Genomic DNA, 18,039 nt, shown 5'->3' on the forward strand with positions numbered 1-18,039 from the left:
CCAGGGCCCCTGGGCAACAGAAAACACACGTCTCTATGCAATCTTCACAGCCCAACCAGGTCTGAAAGTCCACACTTCCAAAAGCAACACATTTCTCAGAAGCACCATTTCATATGGTTGGATAGAAGTTTGAAGCAGGTTAATAAGACTTTGGAAGTGGCATTTTATACCTTTAAGTTGGAATATTTTCTCCTTCACATCTTCCTTAGGTGGAGCAGGAGGAGGAGCTGGGGGTCTTGGTTTGAGTTTTGGTTTCTCAATAACCTTCTTTTCAGGTTCAGGTTCTTGAAAGAGTATTTCAGAAGTGTTAGTATATGTACATGTTAGTTAGCATGTGGACATACAGTATATTTGGTAGAAACTTACACAGATACCTATATATACACATATCTATATATGTGAAGTAAAAAGTTCACTTTTTAAAATATATGATATTGGTGTACAACATAAAACACAAAACAGTGTCCAACATAAAAATACCCACACTGTACACAGATGATGAGAAATATAGCAAAGGCACCAATAAAAACAACAAAGGAAGCGTCCAGACAAGCCACATTTGACATAAGATAAATAGTACAAATTACATGGACACCTAAGAATGAGACACACATTTAAAACAAAGAATGCCTTACATATAGAAGCAAAAAGACCTGCTATACATATAGAATGACATAAACCATACACATTTAAAGATGAAGAATGTGATCATGAAGATTTAAGTACAATTAATTGAATACCTTGTACTGGTATTTCTTCTTGCTGTGGTTCAGGTTCAAATTCTTCAGGCTCAATATACTGTTCAATTTCATGTTCTTTAAAGAATGTTGACAAAGGATATAAGATTGTAAAGTTCTTCACAAAGACTCATACAGACCTCACACAGATACAGAGATTACAGTTACAAAACCCAAAACATACAATTCATACAAATTCACTGGTACAGATAAAGAGCTAAGATTTCCCTTTTACTATACTTGACCTTTCTGTTAACAACAAGTTTATTCCATGTATGTTGATGACAAATGAGATGACTTTTAGAATCTGATATTGAGCTATCTTTAGAGAATTCAATGAAATTATTCCAGTTTTGCCTTAGTCAACTATACCTTTTGGAATTTATAATTACTACCAAGACCAATCAAATTAAAGATTCTAATTCAAAAAATGTATAACTATTTGGAAAATAAGCCAGTCAAACACATGCTAGAATGCTTTTGTATATAATTTCAAGAAAGAATGTCATCCTATAAATACCTTTGTATTTTTAACAGGATTTTTCAAGAGATTAAGAAAAGTATCAATACATATGTGTGTACCTTCAACAGGGGGAGTCTCTTTTCTACCAATGGTTATGGATGCTTTTTCTTCATATATTATTTCCTCAGGAGTCTCTTCAACTTAAAAAACATAGTATTTTATTTTAGACTGTGTTCAGTATAGAATGCTGCAACTGCTGAGCTGAAACATATCAACTTAGTTATACTCTAGAACATATTCTTCAGAGGACCCCAAAATATCAAGAACTTTGATACATGAATCAGAAAGATAAATACATAAGACTCATCCACAATTAAAGCAAGAATGATAAAGACAATTGTCATCTTTCTAAGATTTATAGAGCAGCCATGTACCTTGGGCAGGTGGAGCTTCTGTCTCCTCAGGGGTGGACACGGACACTTTCTTTTCTGGGATGATATCCTTGGGCACTTTAGGCACTTTAAAGATATTGATTTTGTTTACTATTAAGAATTTAGAAGATGTGCAAGATTCTGCAAAGAGCAGGCAAAGAGTACAGAGAAAAGACCTTCATCTTAAAAGACATCATAGGGAAAATGGCTTCTGAAGCATGGCACCCTTTGGACATCCTAATTTTATAAATGGATCTTCTCAGACTTCTTCATTTGCTTCTTGTTCTCCGTGTACCCTTACGTGAAGATGTTTCCCACAGTAGCTTGAACTATCTTTTTGAAGCCTGAATCCTATTAATTTGTTCACTTTGAAATTTTTTAGGCTCTCTATTGCCTACAGAATAAGGTAGAAGCCTTATACTGACATTCAGAGAACTCCAAAATATGACTGCTGTCTTTATATCCAGCATTATCTTTCAAGATACTCCACAATGAAGCCACAGTCAAATTACATAAATTTATTTGACAGTCCTCGAACTTCCTAGACCCTTGTACCTCTGTGCCTTTCAATATGTCTTCCCTTAGCCTAGGATACCATTTACTGAATTTACACATGTAAAAAATCCATCAAAATTTAAAGTTCTATTCTTCCACACAGCTGTCCATGGTGTTTCTGCCTGAATTTAATCTTTTCTTGCCCTGTGTTTCTATAGCCCTCTGTAATTCATTTTGAAAGTGCTATTATCTCCCATCTTTATTAGAGCTGTGTTATCTTTCTATCCTCTCACCAAATTTAAGTTGTTTGAATACAGGACAAGGTCTTAATTTTTCTGACACAGTGTCTTGTTAATGGTAAACATTCAACAAAATATGCTGAATTGAGCTGTCCAACATATTAAGTGAGAGCAGGACCTTTTCTACTACGTGTACCCACATAATATATCATGGCACAACTGAATCATTCATCTTTTCTGCTCCTACTTGTCTGTTTCATCTTTTCTCTTTGCCCTCATTATTTCCCCCTTCTTTCTGTGGAATGTGGTCTTGAATAAACTCATACTCAGTATTTTTTGCTCTTAAGAACTATTATTAAAAAGTTTAAATAGCAATCAAAGAAATATATATCTTTTCTTCATGGTAGGTACCTTTTTCTGGCAGGACTTCTGGTTTTTTGGTAACGGGCACTGGTTCCTTCTTTACTGGAACAAGTTTCTTGGGCACTTCAGGCACTTTGAAGATATTAGTTTTATTTTAAAAAGAGCATTTAAAAACATTTTAAAAGGTTAAGAATAGAGAATCTATAATTAATAAAGCAGCATTAAAATTAATGGAAACAAAGTAAGGATATCTTTGTACTCAGTTATGCAACAACAATGAAGATAAGTTATTGGACTCTGCCTTAAGATATGAGTAATTTTTTTTCTTTTTATGATGTCAATGATGACATGAATACCTGTAGCTGCTGGTGTTTCTGGCTTCTTAACAGTTGGGACTTTCTTCACTGGGACAACTTTCTTTGGCATCTCAGGTACTTTAAAGATATTAGTAGCATTTAGTAATATAATATTGCAAGATGCCACATAAACACATTAGTTTGACAATTCTGTTCAATTCTGTTCAAACATACACATAGATGACAGTTAACCACCCCATAATACAGCACAACACACAATAAGAAAAGAGTGTAAAATTTTAGACAGCACACAAAATATGAAGTAAATATTTACTTTAATGTAAGTACCTTTAGGAGGTGCAGCTTCTGGCTTTTTGATGATGGGAACTTTCTTCTCCGGGACAATCTTCTTAGGCTCTTCAGGCACTTGAATGACAGGAATTTCTTTTAGAGTCAGATGATTACAATGAAAAGTTTAATGCTCATGAATGAATTAAAAAAAATTACATGTATTTCTTGGTGTGCACATTGTAAAAGTCTGTAGGACCAAAGTTTTATGTGTGCAAATGACTTATGTTCCTGTCAGTGATGCTAAATTTCAAGCAAGGAGATAGAAGACTGGCATTTTACCTTAAAGAAGATATATAGTAGACATAAAAACCAAAGGACTGTATTTTCCATACAGTGGATCCTGCCTTGTACCTGCTGGAGGTGGAGCTTTTGGTTCCTCCTCTTCTGCAACAGGAATTGGCTCTTCTTCTTCAGGAGCAATTTCCTCAGGTTCTTCATACACTTAAAGATATTAGTTAATTTTATTTCAGTGTGTAGAACAATAGTATAAAATGCACAAAGTATCACAATAAATAGTAATCTTGATTTCTTCCCTTGTTTCAATAAGTATCTTCTATTATTTTTGTTAAGGTAAAATCTATCTTATTTTCACTGACTTCTGTGTCTATTGATTTGAATGCTTAGAAAGCCCTTTTGGTGTTTAATGTCATGTGTACTCATGAGCTTTCCCAGCTCACTTTCTGTGTACATTAGGGAAGCTTTATTTGATAGAGCTTACTATGACCTATGTACATACTGCCGACTGATAACACGATAAAGATTTGAAATTGGAGCTAATTTAGAATGATAAAGTAAGACAAATAATTAAAGGATAGAAAATGATCTAGAGATAATGAGTTAGGAAAGAAGAGGAACAAAGCTTAAATTAGAAATAATCACAACTGGCAAGTTTATTAATGGGTTTACGTGTACCTTCTGGGGGAGGAGACTCCACTTTCTGGGGAACAGGAATGACTGGTTTCTCTTCTAAGACAGGTTTCTTTGGCACCTCTGGCACTTTAAAGATATTAGTTAGTTTTACTTTTGGGTAGTTGAGAAGTATATGAAATTTATACCACATCTATTTCACATTTTGTTTAAATAACCGAGGGACAGATCCAAGAACAAAATTCACAATAAGGTCAGTGATCTGTCTTTGGAAACCCACATAGTGAGGAAGAAAATATGGCCTATTAAGAATAACAAAACCATGTTAGTAAACTCTTCCAACGCTTGAAATAAATGCATCTTTAAAAAAAAAAAAATCAATGATGTTATTGAAAAACATTTAAATTCTAAAAGTCCAGAATGGCAGTTATGATGTAAGAAGATCAGCAAACAAAGCATTCGATAATAGGTGACTTCTGAGTCAAGAGTGAGTGCTTTTCTGTAGAATCTCGTTAGTGACATGTACCTTTAGCTGGTGGGACTTCTGGCTTTTTGGGAACAGCTACTTTCTTTTCTGGAACAACTTCTTTTGGAACTTCAGGCACTTTAAAGATATTAGTATTTTAACATTATGAACAATCTCTGGTAACCACTTATCACATTTACACAGAACAAAACACTTATGAGTTGGAGGCTGTATCCACCTCCATTACATAGTTGACAGCTGCATATACCTTTAGCAGGTGTGACTTCCGGTCTTTTGGGAACCATGGAAGGCACTTTCTTTTCAGGAACAACTTCCTTGGGCACCTCGGGCACTTTAAAAGATATTAGTAGTTTTTAAGCACATATTTTCAATAACATATGAAATTATTAAGTAGAGCAGTGGAATAAAATATTTTAAAGACAGGCATTTTTCTGTAGGAAGCTACTGGCAGTGAGAAATACCTTTCACTGGTGGTGGTTCAGGCTTTTTGGCGATGACAGCAGGTGCTTTCTTTTCTGGAACAGGTTTCTTAGGTGGCACGGTCACTAAAGAAATTAGAATTTATGTTTTAGATGTAGTGAAGATGAGTGAGGAACAAGACAAGAGCTCATAATGCCCAAAATTGTCAGGGCGAGGAGAGTGAAAGTTGGGCTCAGGCTTCCAGCAGCTTTGCAAGTAAGTACCTTTCGGAGGCACAAAAGGCTCCGGCTCTTCGACTTCAGATGGAGGCTCTTCGACTTCAGATGGAGGCTCTTCCAGGGCAACTTCCTCAGGCTCCTCATACACTTTAAAGATACGAATGAGCTCATTTTAATACGAGATTTGAGCACAGTATATAAAATATTTTGCAAAAAGATGTTTACAACACTAAGGAGAGAGTTCATACTTTTACAAATACTAGTTTGAATAGTTTCATTAATTACCTTCAGGGGGAGGACTTTCCGGTTTGGGGGGAATAGCTTCAGGCACCTTCTTTTCTGGGACAGCTGCCTTTGGCACCTCAGGCACTTTAAAGATATTAGTATTTTCATGATTAGACACGGGTAAAGACAAAGGGATCTTATCAAACATAGTGACATGGGAGTGACTACCTTTTACAGGTGGGGCTGCAGGCTTTTTAGGAGGAGTCACAGGTACTTTCTTTTCAGGGACAACTTCTTTGGGAGCCTCAGGTACTTAAAAGATATTAACGAAATGAAATTTAGGAGTTATGAAGACCACTAGAACAAAATATTTTCAAGAGCAGAAGAGTTAGATCTTATGGAGCCTAAAGTCAGTGACAAATACCTTTCACAGGTGGGACTTCAGGCTTTTTAGGAAGAGCCACAGGCACTTTCTTTTCAAGGACAACCTCTTTGGGAGCCTCGGGCACTTAAAAGATATTAGTGAAATGACATTTAGGAGTTGTGAAGACCACTAGAATAGAATACTTTCAAAAGCAGCAGAATAGGGTCTTCTGAAGTCTAAAGTCAGTGATAAATACCTTTCACAGGTGGGACTTCAGGCTTTTTCCGAGGAGCCACAGGCACCTTCTTTTCAGGGATAACTTCTTTGGGAGCCTCAGGCACTTAAAAGATATTAGTAAAATTATATTTAGGAGTTAAGAAAACCACTTGAACAAAATATTTTTAAGAGCAGAAGAGATAGATCTTATGAAGCCTAAAGCCAGTGACAAATACCTTCTACAGGTGGGATTTCAGGCTTTTTAGGAGGAGCCACAGGCACTTTCTTTTCAGGAACAACCTCTTCTGGGGCCTCAGGAGCTTAAAAGATATTAGTACAATTACATTTACGAGTTATGACGACCACTAGAACAAAATATTTTCAAGAGTAGAATTGGATCTTTTGAAACCTAAAAAGTCAGTGGCAAATACCTTCTACAGCTGGGACTTCTGGCTTTTTAGGAGGAGACACAGGCACTTTCTTTTCATGGACAACCTTTTTTGGGGCTTCAGGCACTTAAAAGATATTAGTAAAATTACATTCATGAGTTATGAGGACTGCTAGAACAAAATATTTTCAAGAGGAGTAGAATTGGATCTTTTGAAGCTAAAAAATCAGTGACAAATACCTTCTACAGGTGGGACTTCAGGCCTTTTAGGAGGAGCCACAGGCACCTTCTTTTCAGGGACAACCTCTTTGGGAGCCTCAGGCACTTAAAAGATATTAGTAAAATTTATTTAGGAGTTAAGAAGACCACTAGAACAAAATATTTTTAAGAGCAGAAGAGTTAGATCTTCTGAAGCCTAAAGCCAGTGACAAATACCTTCTACAGGTGGGACTTCAGGCCTTTTAGGAGGAGCCACAGTCACCTTCTTTTCAGGGACAACCTCTTTGGGAGCCTCAGGCACTTAAAAGATATTAGTAAAATTTATTTAGGAGTTAAGAAGACCACTAGAACAAAATATTTTTAACAGCAGAAGAGTTAGATCTTCTGAAGCCTACAGCCAGTGACAAATACCTTCTACAGGTGGGATTTCAGGCTTTTTAGGAGGAGCCACAGGCACTTTCTTTTCAGGAACAACCTCTTCTGGGGCCTCAGGAGCTTAAAAGATATTAGTAAAATTACATTTACGAGTTATGAAGACCACTAGAACATAATATTTTCAAAAGGAGTAGAATTGGATCTTTTGAAACCTAAAAAGTCAGTGGCAAATACCTTCCACAGGTGGGACTTCAGGCTTTTTAGGAGGAGCCACAGGCACTTTCTTATCAGGAACAACCTTTTTGGGGGCCTCAGGAGCTTAAAAGATATTAGTAAAATTACATTCATGAGTTATGAAGACAACTAGAACAAAATAGTTTCAAGAGGAGTAGAATTGGATCTTTTGAAGCCTAAAAAATCAGTGACAAATACCTTCTACAGGTGGGACTTCAGGCTTTTTAGTAGGAGCCAGAGGAACTTTCTTTTCAGAAACAACCTGTTCTGGGGCCTCAGGAGCTTAAAAGATATTAGTAAAATTACATTTACGAGTTATGACGACCACTAGAACATAATATTTTCAAGAGGAGTAAAATTGGATCTTTTGAAACCTAAAAAGTCAGTGGCAAATACCTTCCACAGGTGGGACTTCTGGCTTTTTAGGAGGAGACACACGCACTTTCTTTTCATGGACAACCTTTTTTGGGGCCTCAGGAGCTTAAAAGATATTAGTAAAATTACATTCATGAGTTATGAAGACAACTAGAACAAAATATTTTCAAGAGGAGTAGAATTGGATCTTTTGAAGCTAAAAAATCAGTGACAAATACCTTCCACAGGTGGGACTTCAGGCCTTTTAGGAGGAGCCACAGGCACCTTCTTCTCACGGACAACCTCTTTGGGAGCCTCAGGCACTTAAAAGATATTAGTAAAATTACATTTAGGAGTTGTGAAGACCACTGGAACAAAATATTTTCAAGAGCAGAAGAGTTAAGTCTTCTGAAGCCTAAAGCCAGTGACAAATACCTTCTACAGGTGGGATTTCAGGCTTTTTAGGAGGAGCCACAGGCACTTTCTTTTCAGGAATAATCTCTTCTGGGGCCTCAGGAGCTTAAAAGATATTAGTAAAATTATATTTATGAGTTATGAAGACCACTAGAACAAAATATTTTCAAGAGGAGTAGAACTGGATCTTTCGAAGCCTAAAAAATCAGTGACAAATACCTTCTATAGGTGGGACTTCAGGCTTTTTAGGAGGAGCCACAGGCACCTTCTTTTCAGGGACAACCTCTTTGGGAGTCTCAGGCACTTAAAAGATATTAGTAAAATGGCATTTAGGAGTTACGAAGATCATTACAGTAAAATATTTTCAAGAGCTGAAGAATTAAGTCTTCTGAAGCCGAAGGTCAATTGATAAGTACCTTCTACAGGTGGGACTTCTGGCCGTTTAGGAAGAGCCATAGGGACTTTCTTTTTAGGGACCACCTCTTTTGGAGCCTCAGGCACTTAAAAGATATTATAAAGTTACATTTATGAATTAGGAAGACCACTAGAACAAAATATTTTCAAGAGCAAAAGAGTTAGATCTTCTGAAGTCTAAAGTCAGTGACAAATACCTTTCACAGATGGGACTTCAGGCTTTTTAGGAGGAGCCACAGGCACTTTCTTTTCAGGGATAACCTCTTTGGGAGCCTCAGTCACTTAAAAGATATTAGTGAAATGACATTTAGGAGTTAAGAAGATCACTAGAATAAAATATTTTCAAGAGCAGAAGAGTTAAGTATTCTGAAGCCTAAGGTCAGTGACAAGTACCTGTGACAGGTGGGACTTGTGGCTTTTTAGGAGGCACCACTGTTGCTTTCTTTTCAGGGATAATTTCTTGAGGAACTTCAGGCACTTAAAAGATATTAGTAGTTTTTCACTTAGAGATAAATGGGCTAAAAATGTTTCCAAGAGCAGAAGAAATATTTGTTTTTCAGGATAAGGACAGGGGTTTAAAATACCTGTGACAGGTGAGACTTCCTTTTTGGGGGGCAGGGCCACGGCAACTTTCTTTTGTGGGACAACTTCTTGAGGAGCTTCAGGCACTTGAAAGATATTAGTAATTTTACACTTAAGTTAATGAAAAGGAATGGACTAAAATTGTTTTGAAGAATGGAAGAGATATTCTTCTGCTGAATAAGGTTGAGATGACATGTACCTGTAACTGGGGGGGTTTCTGGTTTTTTGGGTGGTTCCTTGGGAACTTTCTTTTCCATGACTTCTTGAGGAACTTCAGGCTCTTGAAAGATATTAGCAGTTTTACACTTAGATTAATGAAGAACAATGGCCTAGTATTGTTTTCAAGAAGGAAAGAGATATTTCTTCTGAAGAATAAGGTTGAGCTGACATGTACCTGTAACTGGGGGGGCTTCTGGTTTTCCGGGTGGTGCCTTGGGAATTTTCTTTTCTGGGACAACTTCTTGAGCAGCTTCGGGCACTTGAAAGATATTAGTAATCTTACACTTAGATTAATGAAGAACAATGGTCTAGAATTGTTTTCAAGAAAGAAAGAGCTATTTCTTCTGAAGAATAAGGTTGAGCTGACATGTACCTGTAACTGGGGGGGCTTCTGATTTTTTGGGTGGTGCCTTGGGAATTTTCTTTTCTGGGACAACTTCTTGAGCGGCTTTGGGCACTTGAAAGATATTAGTAGTTAGAATTTATGAATAGAGAAGGCATGTATTACAATGATTGTGAGGATTACAAGCCAATATGTTTTCTTAACAGAGAATAAATACCTCTCACAGGTGGGGCTTCTGGTTTTTTGGGCACAGCCACAGACACTTTCTTTTCAGGTATAACTTCTTTAGGAACTTCAGGAACTTTGAAAATATTAGTATTTTTTAGTTAAAAACTATAAAGGGAGAATATTGACAACACATTTACCCATGCAAATATAACGTGAAACTGGTAGACACTTGCATACACCCTTTCCCACAGCCCCCTGGGACATCCAACATGAAAGGATAAATACCTTTAGCAGGTGGAGCTTCTGGCTTTTTGGAAGGAGCCACTGGGACTTTCTTTTCAGGGATGACTTCCTTTGGCGGCACTTCAATCACTTCAAAGATATTTATAATTTGTGTTTAGAAAAGGTGACAATAATTGATATTTATAGTGTATAAGCATATACCAACATATTTTGGATAGCTATTAACATTTTTTTCTTTACAGCTATATCATCATTATGTAGTAGGATTTTTATATATAATTTTCTAGTTAAAATAGCAGTTATTTTTCTCCCTAGTTTGTACAATTTTGACATTACCTTCAGGGGGAGGACTTTCCGGTTTGGGGGGAATAGCTTCAGGCACCTTCTTTTCTGGGACAGCTGCCTTTGGCACCTCAGGCACTTTAAAGATATTAGTATTTTCATGATTAGACATGGTAAAGACAAAGGGACCTTATCAAACATAGTGACATGGGAGTGACTACCTTTTACAGGTGGGACTGCAGGCTTTTTAGGAGGAGTCACAGGTACTTTCTTTTCAGGGACAACTTCTTTGGGAGCCTCAGGCACTTAAAAGATATTAGTGAAATGAAATTTAGGAGTTATGAAGACCACTAGAACAAAATATTTTCAAGAGCAGAAGAGTTAGATCTTACAATGCTTAAAGTCAGTGACAAATACCTTTCACAGGTGGGACTTCAGGCTTTTTAGGAAGAGCCACAGGCACTTTCTTCTCAAGGACAACTTCTTTGGGAGCCTCGGGCACTTAAAAGATATTAGTGAAATGACATTTAGGAGTTAAAAAGATCACTAGAACAAAATATTTTCTAGAACAGCAGAGTTATATCTAATGAAGCCTAAAGTCAGTGACAAATACCTTTCACAGATGGGACTTCAGGCTTCTTAGGAGGAGCCACAGGCACCTTCTTTTCAGGGATAACTTCTTTGGGAGCCTCAGGCACTTAAAAGATATTAGTAAAATTACATTCAGGAGTTGTGAAGACCACTGGAACAAAATATTTTCAAGAGTAGAGGATTTAAGTCTTCTGAAGCCTAAAGCCAGTGACAAATACCTTCTACAGGTGGGATTTCAGGCTTTTTAGGAGGAGCCACAGGCACCTTCTTTTCAGGAACAACCTCTTTTGGAGCCTCAGGTACTAAAAAGAAATTAGTATTTTTACACTTAGAAAATACAAAGATGACTAGATACACTGAAACACTTTCTGGAAGAAAATAACTTTTTTTTTTTTTTTGTTCACTGAGCCTGAGATCAATGTTAGCAACTACCTGTAACAGGTGGTGTTTTAGGCTTTGGGTGAGGAACTTCTGGTGTTTTCTTTTTGGTGGCCACTTCTTTGGGAGCGTCAGGCACTTTGAAGATATTAGTAAATTTACACTTGAGTCACAAGAGTCAACACAGTTGTGAGTTACATTTATACATCAAAAGAATTTTCAAGGCTGGAAAGGTGGTCCTTTCTATCTCTCCACCTTCCCATCCCACCATAAAAGGACAGTTAGGGATGTACCTTTGACAGGTATAACTTCAGGCATTTGGGGAGGATGCACTTTCTTTTCAGGGACCACTTCTTTGGGCGCCTCAGGCACTTTAAAGATATTAATATTTTTTACATTTAGGAATTAGAGGAATCAGTACAAACAGGAAACACGTTTATACAAGAAAGACATTTCCCACCCCTCTAAGCTTCCAGCAAGATATACCTTCGTTAGGAAGGACTTCAGTCTTTTCATGTGGAACCACAAGCATTTTCTTTTCAGGGACAATTTCTTGGGGAGCTTCGGGCACTTTAAGAAATTAGTATTTTTATGTTTAGTATTATGAAGATCACTGGGAGCAGCAAAATATTTTTAAAACTACAAGAACTAGTTCTTCTTGAGCCCGAGAGTGTGGTAACTTGTACCTTTAACTGACGAAGGTTCTCTTTTTTTGAAAGGGACTCTCTTTGCAGGAACGACTTCTTGAGGCGTTTCAGGCACTTGAAAGATATTAGTATTTCACATGTAGGAGTTAAAACGATGAATGAAAACCACAAGTAACCACAAGTTAACAAATACAGCTTTCTAGAAGTCTCTTCTCTGCCCCTCCATACTCCCCTTGCTCCACCAATAGACTAAGTCTAAAGAGGTTAGTGGATCCTTGAAGAGAGGTGCGCCCCCTCCTTCAGCACCTAGCAGAGTCTTGTGACACTCTACACCCTCTTTATAAAATATTTGTTGAATTAGTACTTTTATCAGGAGGGTTTTCCATTTTGGCAGGAACAGCTACAAATAATTTCTTTTTAGAGAGAACTTCTTGTGGAACTTCAAGTGCTTTAAAGATATTAGTATGTTTATGTTTAAGAGTTATGGACGCGTGTTAGAAAGAACATAGTTTTAAGAGCAGAGGACAGGTAATTTCTTCTTCCGAGTCTGTTCAGAGGTGATGTGTACCTTTCATAGGTGGAGTTTCTGGCTCTTTAGGAACATCTTCAAATTCTTTCACTTCAGGAGCAACTTCTGTCATAGCCTCTGGTGCTTTGAAGATATTAGTGTTATAGTTAGAGGTTAAAAGGATCAGTGGAAATATTAATCATATGAACTGAATCAAAGCGATTCTCATGGCTACCAGATGCTTCCTTCAAGAATTTGATGAGGTATAAAATCTCGAGGAGAGCAACCAAATCCTATTTGCCTTTGTTTATTATTATTTCCCAGCTCCCTAACACCTTCAGATAATAAGCACTTATTAAATGTTATAAATGGATGAAAGAAGAAATGATGGGAGAGTGATACCTTTAGTGAGTGGTGTTTCCTTTACAGGGACAACTTTCTGGTGTGACTCAGGCACTTGAAAGACATGAGTGCATGGCACTTTGGAGTTATGAAGAGCAGTGAGGAGTTTCAGTCCTAAGAGCATGTAAGGGAACACTCCAGACTGCACCCAGAATCACTCCATCACACCCTGAACCCGACCACAGCCTACACCCAGAATCTGATTCTTCAGCAGTGTGAATACTTGGTTTTCAGAGGCTGTTTTCTTGGTCACCTCACGCACTGTCAATATTAGTGCTTTTATTTCTTGGAATGGTAGACGTATAGAAAATTAGATCATGGAAAGCATGGGGGGGGGGATTGATTAAATTAGTAGTGTCCTTTTAGCTATTAGTCTGAGAAGAACCAAACAGCCATGTTCTTATCTGCGTCGGCTTCTTTTTGCACTCTTGCCTTAGCTTAGAAAGAGGAGAACAACTAAGAGATCCCAGACTGAGAAAAATATGTCAAAGTATTTGGATATTTTTTAAGGTATAGAAAATCACAGGTATCATGATGAAATTATTATTCTGAAAGTTTTAAAATTTTCTCATCTTTCGATTTGTCTAAAAATATTCAAAATGGGAAAATGTATGACTCTTGGAAAATAAAAGACTACGAGAGGAGAAAATAAGGGCAGAGATCCAGCTTTAACTGGAATTATTTTTGCCTTGGTTTTAGTAGTCTGCTAGGTGGTGTAATGTGACAGAGATGATATTAGAGGTAGAGTAACTTCACATTGAATTAAATATTTTATTTTCTTTAAATAATGGCTTTCTAAAAATATTTCTATGATATTTAAGTCTTACGGGAACTCAGTTATTTCAATTTCACATGCTTGTTTTTTAGCAGTAACTTTATGTTAATAGAAAAGTAATTCCAACAGGCTAATATATTATATTCTGGAATTTCAATCCCATGAAGGGTTGGATTATTGATTTATAGTTCACAACTAAGAACTACTATCATTTGATGACACTGAGTCCAATTCTACTTGTGTGAAGTAGAGTGTGTGAAGCCAATTCTACTTGTTTCAGGGTTATACATGTTATAAGTAGCCTCATGTAGATTTTTTTCTAGCTAGTCTGATTTTTTATTTTTGTAAGAAATGGTGATAACTATTTCCTATTGAAGAATACATCTGGGTCACACTTGAACATATTGTGTACACAAATTTTCTCTGGAGTCCCCACAGATAAATTGTATAGCTCGACCATCTTTTATATGTGTAAGTTAATGATTTCCCCCCCTCAATTTTCCTTGGAATGACTTATTGGGATATGTGTATATCTGGTCAAGCTTCTGATGTGGGGGACACACTTCTCTGAAATGATTTCCGTGGTAGCCACTGAAGCTTTAAAGAAATTAGGATTTGTATATGTGTTAATCACAACTACAAACATGAGACAGGAAAGCTGATTTTCTTCTGAGTTGTACCTGTTGTTGGTGGTGGTTTTCTTCTTTTAGTAACAGGAGTTTGTTGTTTCCCTGGAATCACTTCCTTGAAGACTTCAAAATCTTTAAAGATATTAGTATTATTTTTTTAATTGAGAAAAGGTAAAGACATAAAGACATGACATAGTAAGAAAGTTAGGTATATTAACAGATATTGTAACTTTGAGTTAGATATTTTATTTTTAATAGTTTATCTTTGTATTCCATGTGAGTGGGACTTGACTTTTTGGGAGAAAGTCATGGATAGCTCCTTGTCTTAGGTATGTCAGGTACTTAAAAGATATTAGTATTTTAGTATCAGAGATTGTGAGAATGTACATAAAAAACTAAACATGTTTTGCAGGCTGAAGAAGATAGATTTTCTTCTTTATATTTCCATAACTACAGAATTATACCTTCAGTTGGAGGAAGTTCTGGAATTTCAGGAAGAGCCTCAGGTAGCTCCGCTTCTGGTAAAACTTCTCTGGTTGTATCAGGCTCTTTAAAGATATTAGTTGGTTTACACTTAGAAGTTGTAAAAACAGTAAATTATATAACATGCAGCTTTTGAGTTTTAAAGCCAAAATATTCATTTGAATTTGATGTAGTTGAAATATACCTTTAGTTACTGGTGTTTCTCTCTTTTTAGGAATAGTCACATATACTTTGTCCTCAGGAACAACTTTCTTGGGTGGCTCAGGCACTTAAAAGATATAAGTATAGTTATATTTATAAATGGTGAAGAAAAATATTAAACTTTTATAATAAGCCCCCGAATAAGTTTTCTTCAGACTGGATCATTGGTGTTATATACCTTTTGACAGTTTGGTTCTTGTCTTTTGAGGATGAGTCACAAGTACTTTTTCTTCTAGGGCTGATTCTTCAGATACTTCATAAACTTTAAGATATTAGTATTTATATAATTAGGGACATTTCAGGGTGGATGAAGAATAGTGTTCAGAAAAACACAGCACATGATACACATTCATCACCCAAATTAACAGTAGGACATAGATGCAAATTAGTAACAAGAATGCATTGGCTAGGAACAAGCCTCATTCCCAGTCTTATTACACAGGACTCTCAGCATTTCTTTATGATGATGATGATAAAATTGAGAAATTCACCAGCCAAGGACTATGTAATTCTTTCATTTTGCCTGCAGGAAGTTATTGGTAAGATTGTCCAATTTCTGTTATTTTTAATGGATTTGTGCATAAAGAACAGGGTAGACATTAAATTGTACATCAAGAATTCTCCTTCTATATTTGTCTTGCTGAAAATTGATGGAAGTCCTTCCCTTTTCTAGGAACCTAGTTATTTATATTTTCAAATCACATCTAATTTACAGCTTCACAGTTTAATATAAATGTGAAAACCATTTAGAAATTGAGAGCAGAAAAGAAAAATAAAAATTAATTATTATTAATGATTTTATTATGGAAAATAATGCAAATGAAGACAATAAAAAATTTTCCATTTTTTAGAAAGGAAGACTGGCTGATAATAATAACCAAACTCAAGCATAGAAAGGATATTCAAAGGAGAAAATGATTATATACTTTTATCTCAACCTGGTATAACAGGGTGACCCCCCAAAATTGAGTTTTAACAGGGAATTTCTTAGATTTTAAAAAAAAATGGAAGAATATATTTACCGGTGTTTTTACTATTCAGATTATTGAATGGTATTCTATTCAAAGTATTTTACTACTCAGATTATTTTACTGTTCAAATTACTTAATCATAATTTTGAATGAAAGAGAAAAAAGTCTTGATAATTCTTTTGAGGTTATAATGGCCTTGTAAATATCTATGGTTATTTGAGCAGCATTGCCAAAATATTTCCAAGATTGTTGGGCAGAGTAAAAAAAATAGTATTGGGGGAGCATTTTGTTCTACAAAGTTCAATAAAAATATTATTATGGAGTTTAAGTTACTTCATGGTCTGAAAATATTCCTTTAAAGACATTTGTAAACAGAACAGATTAGGAAAATTCAACAAAACAAATTACTTTTCTAAAATTGGAAAATGTTATAAGTACAGTAGTTCTTCTTAAAATTGAGGAGGAAATGTATCTTGTCTGAGGCTAACCATTAAAATTATTTAATTTGAGCCGAACATTTTTGGCATGTTAGGCTTTCACAGAAGTTAGTATATCTACTTTTTAAAGTTATGAAGACAAACAGTGAATTCAAGGACATAAACAAAAACAAAGAGAAATACTAATTTTTCTACACTCACTGTACATCTCTGTGTCTTCAGAAAGAACAATAGGCGATTTTTCTTCTTGAATGCGTTTCTTAGGCATCTCCGGAACTTCAAAGATATTAGTACATTAATTGTCATAAACAAATATAAAATACAAAACACAAGGATTTAACATCACACACACTCACTTTAAACCATGAAACGCTAAACAAAGTTATTTCATGCTGCGACTAGGATCAGCGTGTACCTTTAGCCAGTGGAACTTCAGGCTTTTCAGGAACAGCTTCACGAACTTTTTCTTCTGGAACAATTTTCTTAGGTACTTCAGGTGCTTTAAAGATATTTATTTGTCTGATTTTTAAGAACATCACAATTGGATATAAAGTATCAAGACAAAAATGGGCATCTAACAAGGAGAACGTCAAAAATTCTAAAATTATGGCAAATAAACACAGTGCATGTCTCTGGATTGCCTTCTTGATGCGTTCTTAACTTATATATTAGAAGCCCTTTGCTCTTTGGAGATAGTATCATTTTGTATTGTCATTCAGAACATGTTGATTTGTTTTCAGAGCTACTTTACAGAGCTTCCGAAATGAATTACTTTTGAAAGAGAATGGAGGGGTCAATATTGTTTAGTTATTGCATAAGAAGAGGATCGATACAAATAACAACAACTTTGGCTTATATGTTTGTTCCCAGCGGATCACCACAGAAGGTGGGATTATGTCATAGAACGTAAATTGAAGTTTTTGTTATTCGTAGACATCTTATGGCATTAATGGGAGAATGGTCTCTTCTTTGTAGCAAGCAAGCAAATATAAAGGGATTTTATATTAGTGGTGAATCAGCAAAGGCAAGTACCTTTAGCTGGTGGAACTTTTGGTTCTTCAGGAACATGTACTTTTTCTTCTACAATTTTCTTGGGCACCTCAGGTACTATAAAGATAATAATAATAATTTCTTTTACTTTTAGACATTCTTTTAAACATAAAGACTTTAGCAAGCAGAGCATGAGAGATATATAAACACAGAACAGAACATACCCACAATATGAAATACAGACACTACTTTATCAAATACATTACAGTTTTTAAAATGAGTTGAATTTTGAAAAGAAATATGACAGCACAAATCCAGGAGAATTTCCCGTGTTAGAATGGTAAGAAGTTAAGAAAAATACAACTTACAGCTGGTGCTATTTCTGCTTGTTTTGGTGAAATAATTGCTACGTTTTCTTCAGTGATAACTTTTTTACATGCTTGAGGGACTTTAAAAATGTAAGTTTATATTAACTAGATGGTGTTTTTTAATTTCTATTGTGAAATTCAAGAGTTTTACAAAAAAGAATGAAGCAGGGACATTAAACACACATTCACTACATATTTATATTTACTAGGTTAAAGCAATTAATAATAAATAGGAAAACATGGGCTTATCAA

The 18,039-nt window shown here is 35.7% G+C and overlaps 1 protein-coding gene across 22 annotated transcripts in view; it reads right to left on the reverse strand.

Annotated features, from left to right (window-relative positions):
• TTN (titin) overlaps positions 1-18,039 on the reverse strand; it is a 268,315-nt gene that overhangs the window by 117,571 nt on the left and 132,705 nt on the right. For 4 of the 22 annotated variants that reach the window (XM_063115514.1, XM_063115619.1, XM_063115522.1 and 1 more), the window contains 32 exons: positions 17,462-17,536; positions 16,845-16,928; positions 11,217-11,300; positions 11,021-11,104; positions 10,825-10,908; positions 10,629-10,712; positions 10,462-10,545; positions 10,168-10,254; positions 8,178-8,261; positions 7,982-8,065; positions 7,191-7,274; positions 6,996-7,079; positions 6,801-6,884; positions 6,604-6,687; positions 6,409-6,492; positions 6,213-6,296; positions 6,017-6,100; positions 5,821-5,904; positions 5,653-5,736; positions 5,413-5,514; positions 5,191-5,274; positions 4,977-5,060; positions 4,769-4,846; positions 4,288-4,371; positions 3,727-3,816; positions 3,373-3,450; positions 3,085-3,162; positions 2,777-2,860; positions 1,635-1,718; positions 1,320-1,400; positions 741-815; positions 171-284 (listed from right to left, as the gene is read on the reverse strand). In XM_063115514.1, the coding sequence (XP_062971584.1) occupies positions 171-284; positions 741-815; positions 1,320-1,400; positions 1,635-1,718; positions 2,777-2,860; positions 3,085-3,162; positions 3,373-3,450; positions 3,727-3,816; positions 4,288-4,371; positions 4,769-4,846; positions 4,977-5,060; positions 5,191-5,274; positions 5,413-5,514; positions 5,653-5,736; positions 5,821-5,904; positions 6,017-6,100; positions 6,213-6,296; positions 6,409-6,492; positions 6,604-6,687; positions 6,801-6,884; positions 6,996-7,079; positions 7,191-7,274; positions 7,982-8,065; positions 8,178-8,261; positions 10,168-10,254; positions 10,462-10,545; positions 10,629-10,712; positions 10,825-10,908; positions 11,021-11,104; positions 11,217-11,300; positions 16,845-16,928; positions 17,462-17,536 (2,706 nt within the window). Of the gene's footprint in view, positions 1-170; positions 285-740; positions 816-1,319; positions 1,401-1,634; positions 1,719-2,776; positions 2,861-3,084; positions 3,163-3,372; positions 3,451-3,726; positions 3,817-4,287; positions 4,372-4,768; positions 4,847-4,976; positions 5,061-5,190; positions 5,275-5,412; positions 5,515-5,652; positions 5,737-5,820; positions 5,905-6,016; positions 6,101-6,212; positions 6,297-6,408; positions 6,493-6,603; positions 6,688-6,800; positions 6,885-6,995; positions 7,080-7,190; positions 7,275-7,388; positions 7,473-7,981; positions 8,066-8,177; positions 8,262-9,931; positions 10,016-10,167; positions 10,255-10,461; positions 10,546-10,628; positions 10,713-10,824; positions 10,909-11,020; positions 11,105-11,216; positions 11,301-16,844; positions 16,929-17,461; positions 17,537-18,039 lie in introns of all 22 variants that reach the window. The other 18 variants (XM_063115504.1, XM_063115561.1, XM_063115538.1 and 15 more) reach the window with 18 other exon arrangements.

The sequence above is a fragment of the Cynocephalus volans genome, chromosome 1, assembly GCF_027409185.1.
Source record: "Cynocephalus volans isolate mCynVol1 chromosome 1, mCynVol1.pri, whole genome shotgun sequence".
Classification (NCBI taxonomy): domain Eukaryota; kingdom Metazoa; phylum Chordata; class Mammalia; order Dermoptera; family Cynocephalidae; genus Cynocephalus; species Cynocephalus volans.